The 8,560-nt window shown below is 32.7% G+C and overlaps 2 protein-coding genes and 1 pseudogene across 3 annotated transcripts; all 3 read right to left on the reverse strand.

The window, feature by feature from the left end:
- Window positions 1-544: 544 nt before the first annotated feature.
- LOC131659112 (proteasome subunit alpha type-5-A-like) lies at window positions 545-2,830 on the reverse strand (annotated as a pseudogene).
- A 669-nt stretch (window positions 2,831-3,499) lies between these two features.
- Window positions 3,500-4,669, reverse strand: LOC131656764 (callose synthase 7-like). Of its 2 annotated transcripts, none has more exons than XM_058926383.1 (5): window positions 4,513-4,669; window positions 4,343-4,434; window positions 4,146-4,258; window positions 3,964-4,051; window positions 3,500-3,862 (listed from the first exon to the last, which is right to left on the reverse strand). In XM_058926383.1, exons 1-5 carry the CDS (start codon window positions 4,637-4,639, stop codon window positions 3,647-3,649), a joined length of 636 nt encoding a protein of 211 aa, XP_058782366.1. In that variant the 5' UTR covers window positions 4,640-4,669; the 3' UTR covers window positions 3,500-3,646. The 2 variants fall into 2 exon arrangements, with proteins under 2 accessions (XP_058782366.1, XP_058782365.1); XM_058926382.1 differs by having other exon boundaries at window positions 4,334-4,434.
- A 1,005-nt stretch (window positions 4,670-5,674) lies between these two features.
- LOC131659113 (LEAF RUST 10 DISEASE-RESISTANCE LOCUS RECEPTOR-LIKE PROTEIN KINASE-like 1.2) lies at window positions 5,675-7,671 on the reverse strand. The gene is made up of 4 exons (XM_058928350.1): window positions 7,386-7,671; window positions 7,163-7,195; window positions 5,955-6,537; window positions 5,675-5,888 (listed from the first exon to the last, which is right to left on the reverse strand). Exons 1-4 carry the CDS (start codon window positions 7,669-7,671, stop codon window positions 5,675-5,677), a joined length of 1,116 nt encoding a protein of 371 aa, XP_058784333.1.
- Between the last annotated feature and the right edge of the window lie 889 nt (window positions 7,672-8,560).

Consider the following 8,560-nt stretch of genomic DNA (forward strand, 5'->3'; position numbering starts at 1 on the left):
TTACTGCCTTGGTCATAGTGAATTTTTTTAGGGGTTGGAATAGCAAGGGCATTTTTGTTATTAAAGAAATATGGGGGGTGTGAGGTCTAACTGAGGGCATGGCAAGTTAAAATCTCTCATTATCATTACAACAATTTTTCATTTTGAATATTCAAACAACCGACAATAAGATGATAAGCTAACTTACAATCCAAGTCATGATTGTGTACACCACACACAATAAGTTTCCAAACATTTAAAGTTAGAGAGTACCCACACAATCAGAATGAACATCCACATTTTCTTGACTTTGTGTCATCAAGTTTTAGCTTCCTATTTGTTACACACCGGAAATTAGACTGGAAACTACGAAAACCTCATACTAGAAATTTCGTTTTCACTACTAGAAATTATTTGTTACACACCGCTCTCACTTGATATGCTCCCTATATATATATATATATATATATATATATATATATATATATATATATATATATATATAGAATTGTATATATACACCATCTTACAAAATAAGAGAAATCCTCATCTTATACAGGTTTTATAGAATTGATTGCTCACAAGTCACAACCACAATTCTGTGACACTTTATTCCATTAATCCAAACAAGTTCTATATATACTAGCACTTGGCCCTATAATATTCCTCTGACTTGCAGTCAAAAACACATGCAAAAGTCATTATATAATAAAGTGACAACAAAAACAAAAACACTAAGGACCACTGCTCTTTTCCCCTTCTCTCTTCTCTAATCTCTTGCAAATAAAGCAAATAGAGGAAATGATATTGGATTTGACTAAGGGATTTTTTCTATAGAGCATTAATTAAAACCAATCAACAATTTCACAATCATGTTCAAAACATTTAGCTATACCATATTTCAACAAAATCAAATGATAGCTTTACAAGAAGGAATTTTAACAAACAAGCTTACCATTCATTTTTGTAATAATATCAGAAACTCTCTTCTGGCAGTTCTCACATTTCATATCAGCAGAAAAAACAACCTCTTGCACCTGTTCTCATAGTTCATAATTTGAAAGTCATACTCACTTCAAGACTCAAAACAACGTACTAAAAGGTTCAATTCAAAGCTACACATACAAGTGGCAAGGAGAAAGACTCCAAAGAATTAATACAGAAGATTAATATTAGTAGCATTGGATCCATTGATTCATCCATTAGTGAAAGTCATTGGGAGTGTATGTAACTAAAGTCAAAGAATTGGCTCTATCTAGTAGTAGTCCATTTCACTGACAGTATGCATTTATTGAAATTTTAAGTATTCTACCTTCAAAAATCAGGCTTCAACTTCTATGTATGAATACCAAACACACACTAGTGCAGAAAATAGTACCTGAGTTTCAACTCGTACATGCTCAACAAGTGTACGAGCATCAGCAATCAATCCACTCATTGCACAACCAATATGGTCATCAATTTCCATAATTTTCTCAATGCTGCTAGGCTCCTGAAAGCAGAATTTACACTAAATTAATCTACCAAATCTCCCCCCACCTGGAACATAACTGCTAATAGTAATTACACAATAAAATGATAAAACTTCTACTAAATTAATCAAAAAATTAAATAAAAGGAACAAGAACAGACCAGTAGAGGGGAAGTAGTACGCTTTTCAACTGCAAGGACAACACCCTCTTTAGTCTTCAAACCGATTGCAGTCGATTCAAGCTGCAATAAAGTAAAACCATTAAAAATACAAACACTAGAACAAACCCTAAAAGAGAAAGGTGAGATCGGGGAAAAAGAAACAACATACCTTGATGGCTTCAATTGCATATTCAACCTAAAACAAACAGGCTTCGGGAGAAAAGGTGTTGACTTCTCGGTCATACTCAGTCCTAATTCGTTCAGAAAATATCAATAAATTAGACCTAGAAATGAAACCCTAATACATTTGGGAGAACATGGATTATCGCAAAATAGAGAAACCCTGAAATGAAAAAATTGTGTGATAAAAGAGATCTAGTTCACACAAATCAACTAAGGCGGCAATGCCGGCACGATGGTTGCCCTTCTCGCAGGAACGGAGAGTGATGGTGTTAGAGGAGGCTGGCGGACAGAGGAGGCGAACGGAGGTCGGTGGACAGAGGAGGCGAACGGAGGTCTTTGATGGGAGGTCGTCGGAGGCGAACGGAACCGCTATGCGAAGAAGAAGAGAGAAAAGATTTTCGGCCGAAGAAGAAGAGAGAAAAGATTTTGAGATTAGGCTTAACATAGAAGGAATAAGTTTTTAGGGAAAAATTGGGCAAAACATTTCCCATCGGTTTTTAAATGGTCCGATGTAAAGGTCCACTTTCGTAACATTTTCCATCGGGTATTAACTAGGCTCGATGTAAAATCTCTTATAACAAGATTTTTATTTATTTACAATACTGCCACCGCCTTTTTTTTCCTTCATTTAATTTACAATACTGCCACTGTGTGTACATTTTTCATTTTTTCATATATTTTTTATATCATTGGAAATAAATGTCTGATGTAAAATCTTTTGACAAATATTTTTCACATCATATATTACGATACCTGATGTAAAATCTTTTAACCAAATGTCATATTTTTAGTAGTGCGATAACTATACCAAATCCAATTTAACTGTTTCAACACGAACCCGTTTAAACATGTCATCTCGTAATATAAACTTCAGTTCTTGGCTAAAATATTTACTTACAAAAATTACAACAACAACTACTACTTTAGCAACACCGGGTTTAAGAGCACCCGATTCACCAACCTCTGGTACATTAGTATATGGACCAACAACGTCAGGTACCTCATAAACTAGATCGACAACATCAGGGTAAATCATATCTATAGTCGTTGCACGTAAAAGAAATAGAATCAAACAAACATTCACACTATTTTTGAAGGATCCTTTCATAAGTGATTTGAAAGGTACCGAAATAATACTTCCAAACGATATCAACCTTACTATAGATAAAAAATAGAATATGAATTAATGAAAAAGAGATTTAGAACAATGGTGATGATGTTATTGAAAAACAGATTGATTACATGTCAAAACTCGAAACTCAGTAATTGAATAAAAAGAAAATATTTTTGTAAAAGTTTAAGAAAATATGAAATAAAATGTTGAATAAAGTTTAAATATATATAGAAAAATGACTAATTCAAAAATAAATAAAACTTTAAACACCAATTAATAAGAAGGTTAAACTTCAAATTCTGACAAACTTAACTTTGCCATTATTATAATATTTCAAAATTTACCTGCTCATGTGATATCTTTATATATTTAATTAAACTAAAGCTACATCCTTTAATTTTTTGTTAAAGAAAGCTGCATCCTTTGTTTGTCGTGACTGATAATCTTTTATTATTTTACTTTGCCCCTTCTTAAAAATTCATATGCTTCCAATCCAATCAGAGTTTCTTATATTATACTAAACCTTAAATAAAACATTTAGTAGTTTATACAACTTTGATAGAATTTTATCACAGAGTAAAACTAAGTATATACCTTTGTCCAGATTCTGTGCTTCATAATATAAAAAGTAATATGCATAGTACAAATTTTGTTTCTTTTTACAAAATGTAATAAAGCAAAGTGTAAGAAAATTACACATAGCTGTTATTTACTTTAGCACTTGACATCATCAAATCATCACCCTTGAGACTTAGATAGTTCCTTCAAAGCATTATCAATCTTTTCCTCAGATGGTTCACTAATGCATGCCACAAGAGGACTCTCATCGGGTACAACATCATCGCTTTGGTAGCTTCCTGGACCTCTAAGTTTATCATCTGAACAAGAGGAGCTGCATATAGAATGCTCATACTGTACCTTCTTATTCTCAACATCCGCAGCATATCCTTTTGTCTGGAAAAAAATGAGGTCATAAGGCCATACTCTTACGACTAAGCGAAAAAAGTAGAATTGAACAATTTAAGTGATAATAATATGATCAAAGAAAAACAAACCTTCTCATCGATAGTTCGATGAGCTAGCATAGTCTTCAGTACTTCATACAAGACAGTGGCAATCTGAACATTCGTAACCATCTCCTCCCTTCAACAGAAACATCATAAGAATAATAAGACATTGTAAAATCACATGATTCACACAACCTTCAAGAGCAAGTTTAAGAAAAATCAAGCCTTACGGTTCTTTAGTAAATTCAACATCCCGGATTCTAGTCTCGTAGAAAGTTTGGTAGTAACTCAGTAGCTCTCGGACATCAGTTCTGTTAGTATGTTTCTGTGTTATCTCCTCTTCCTACAACCATGAATGTTAATCAAACCACTTTCAAAATATGAAAGAATTGCGAGATATTAAAATTAGGCAGTGTACCCTTTCGACCTTGCGCAGTAGATTAGTCTTGAATTGTCGGACGCCATGGCCACTTGATGTTGGATCAATTGTATGAGCCTTCTCAACTGCATACCAGCGACCTGTAATTAGTTAAGCAAAGAAAAGTTATTGATTAAGCAAAAACAACAACAGCAGCAGCCAATGGAAAAACAACTCACAAAGAAAGGCAACTCTAGGATTCTCCACTTCAATATCAATGGCAGCTCTAAGAATAGGCACGACAACAGCAAGTGAAGAAGGAACAATCTCAGCATCCATAATATTCTCTTCACTCGTGCTACCCATGTTTCTACCACAAACACCGAAACCAATGCAAATTTATATTTTGAGAATTGGGGATGAAACTTACATGCAAAGGAAAGCACGTGGAAAGTGAAAAAGATGAATGAGATATGACAATGAAATATTTGCATGTTGGTTTCATTTTCTCTACTAACTTTTCCCAAATCATATATTTCAAAAAAAAAAAAAAAAAATAGGAGTTAAGGCATACACTCACACATCACATTGCTTTTTTGAGAATAGTTTTGTCTTTTGGAATTGAAAATGGGATTAACGAATTGGGGATGAAACTTACATGCAAAGGAATGTGAATGTGAAGTGCTTTGGAGGTTGAAGTTGCTATCACTTTAGTCTTTTCTTGTGTATTAAAAATATTTGGTTTATGGTTTATTAATTTGCTCTCATTAATTATTAATTTATGGTTTATTCATTTTATAACTTGCTCTGATTATTGGTAATGGAAAAACTAAAAATATTCTCAGATTTCAGAGATACATCTCCATACGCACCCAAAATACAACGTTTCAGATTCAATAGTTAGATTCTGGCTTTAATTAAAAAAATTACGAAGATGCATCTCCGGATACTTTCGACATCTAGATTTTACATTTCCTACTTACGAAGATACATCTCTTATGTTTTGCACCTAATGAAAAGAAGGTTTTATTGTATCAGTTTTGTTGTTATTCATAATAAATTCTTCATTTTTTTCCATTTATCCTTCCAACACTTCATTAACAAAAATACTTTTTGATGTTTACATTACAGTTTCAAATCATTGTTTCTTTGTGTATATTTACTACATAAAAAATTGAAGAAATTAAATTTGAAACTGAATGTTGCAGAAGTAACAAAGGAGTCTTAAATGATATCCAGAATAAATAAAAAAATGAGAGTGAATGATACAATGAAATCAATCCTTAGTATATATTTACATAAAGTTAGCCAAAATAATTGAAATAAGCAAACTACTTAACAACATATTGTAGTTAAATACTAACTGAACTAAAATTTTGTATTGTTTTAACTAGGTGAGAGTCAAGCTAGATCATTATTCAGCAACACTATTTCATCATTTGGGCTAGAACTGCCGGCTACTTGAGGTTGGATTTCTTTCACATCCTTGAAACTTTGTAAACATTGGAGCACAGATTCCATTGTCGGTCTCATATCACCGGAACTTTGGAGACAAGAAAGTGCTAACTCGGCAACCCCATTAATCATTTGCTTTACCATGGAATCTGTATCAAAACTGAGGGTATGATCCACAATATCATGTTAAGTGTGATCTTGAATTTTTTTAATAGCCATGTCATACAGATTGACACCATCATCCTTTCTGTTGCGATCATAAGCACGCAAAGATGTTATGAGTTCAATCAACACCACTCCAAAATTGAACACATCACTTTTGTAAGTAAGTGCATTAGTTCGATTGTCCTCGGGATCTACATAGCCTGATGTCCGTTGTGGAATTGTTAAACCATGACTTTGATCTTTAGGAAAGAGGCGCGAAAGTCCAAAATCATCTACTTTAACATGGTATTCGGCATCTAAGAGAATATTACTCGTTTTAATATCCCTATGAATGATATGAGAAGCGTGAAGATGGTTCAATGCATCTGTTGTCTCCACGGCAATCCTCATCCTAATGTTCCAAGGAAGTTTATTAGGTGTTGCTTTATCACCATGAAGATGATCACTCAAAGGTCCATTAGGAACATACTCGTAGACAACCAAAGCACGACGACTTTTGAGTGATGTGCAACCATATAATAAGATGAGATTACGATGAAAAGTTCTTGCTAGTATATTTATTTCGTTAAGAAATTGTTGTTCATTATTGACGCCGTATTTAAAAAGCCTTTTCACTGCCACTTCACGCCCATCTGGTAGTTTTCCTAAAAATAATCAAATGATAGAAAATATTTGTTAAGACTATTAAAAGTTAAAAAAAGGCAATAGATGCAGTAAACAAAATAGACTCAATTTCTTGCATTCAAGGTTTCTCACAATCATTGCAACAATTTTATATAAATTTTTGGATATACACCAAACAACTAACATCACAAGTTGTCCATTTGAGATTTTAGAGTCTTAGCCATTTGATCATGATCAATGGCTGAAATCAGTGATTGCAATGACTGTTGACATTAAGGACTATATTTTGACTATAAAAGTGTTATCTGTTACCATAAAATACTTCTGCACTACCTCCATTTCCTAGTTTTTTGTCAAAGTGGTTTGTCGCCTTGTAAAGATCTTTATAGATGAAGTGTTCGACTCCGAAGTTTTGACTTTTACGAATGCGTTGACTATCAAGTCTAAAAGGTTGTTAGGAGAGGTTGCGACAGTGTATATTATAGCGCTTATAAAAGTATATGGATGTGATGACAGCGAGTGTTGCCAACACAATTGAAATAACACCTTCCATAAAACATAGGAAGTGTAAGTAATTATATTTGTATATAAAGTATCTACATGTAAAAAAAGATGAAATATATTAAGGAGAGTAGAATTTATTACCAATGATGATTTTCTTTTTCAAATTCCATGTTCCTGCAACAATTAGTTATAAAAGCAAATATGAGTTAGAGTTGTGATGATTTAAAGAGAATATTGAGTATTCAAATAGAATATTTTACTTCATGGACCTTTTGAGGTGGAAGATCTCTTCAAGAGACACATAAATGAATTTTCTACTCTTTTGTATCCACATCTCCCTCCATATTTTGTACAAGCACGACACCTGTCTTTCCCAACACCGTTCCAATGTTCCATCTCACCTCAAATCCTTGGACTAAAATACCCTCCATAACGCGTGATTTGTTTGGCAAAGATTTCTTTTTTCTAGGTACTGTGATACTATGCTTGCAGTTCACCGCATTAAAATCAGTCAATTTAGAACTTGAAACTACGTATCTACTATGAAATTTTCCGTCGATATAACAACCAATTACTTCAAAAGGAATTTGAAACGAGGGAGTAAAGTATGAATTTGGAAGATCACCATACTCATACAATATAGTATACATTTCATTGTTGGAAGTGTAATAGAAGAAATGGGAATCTATTTCCACATATTACTATAATGTTTGGGACAAGAAAACTCATTTCCAGGAAGAAAACTCCATAAATCGTCTCTTGCAATCCTCAAAACTTGAGAGGATTGATTTATATGAAGGATGTAAAATTTTTTAGACATCATTTCCATAGTCAATCTACCATTTTGGCAGTCAAGATAAACTCAGGGCGTCCACAGTAGCTAGATTGTGTGTTAAGGTTCCAGAAAGGATAGGTTATATTGATGAAATTAACGCAGCTAAAAGGTGCACAAGATGTGTAAATTTCATCTGCGATAACGTGAAATTAGGTTAAGAAGAGTGGGAGAAATATAAAAGTGTTACTGGTGAAAGAAAAAGGTAATGATATTTGAGAATAATGTTTCTCCATAATGACTTTGGTAATCAGAAAGTGCGACAAACAACCTGAAATTGAACTACATTTGTTAATATACCGCAAGAAATAGGATGATTTAAGTTACTCAAATATTGAAAAGTATACTTTTATAATTATAAAAAAATACACTTAAAGTATTCATCCAAGAGATTTACATAGTTTAAAATGAAACGTTTTCTTTCTCTAATCGACAAGTTCGTAAAGTTTATTTTTAAATCTTATATACATGAATGTAAATTACTATAAAAGGTTTTTTTTTTCTTTCAGATTTATCATGTAGAGGTTAACAATCATTCATAATCTCTTTTAATCTACACAAAATTCGATTATCAAATTTTTGTCTCTATCTACCCAATGTAAAGTTGTAAACATCAATATAACATATCATTCAATGATATCCATACTAATATTTAGTAATGTATCTGCTAAGAAAAGGTAGAAAATATTCAACAGCTGGTTTTAAAA

The sequence above is a fragment of the Vicia villosa genome, linkage group LG3 (genome assembly GCF_029867415.1).
Source record: "Vicia villosa cultivar HV-30 ecotype Madison, WI linkage group LG3, Vvil1.0, whole genome shotgun sequence".
Classification (NCBI taxonomy): Eukaryota; Viridiplantae; Streptophyta; class Magnoliopsida; order Fabales; family Fabaceae; genus Vicia; species Vicia villosa.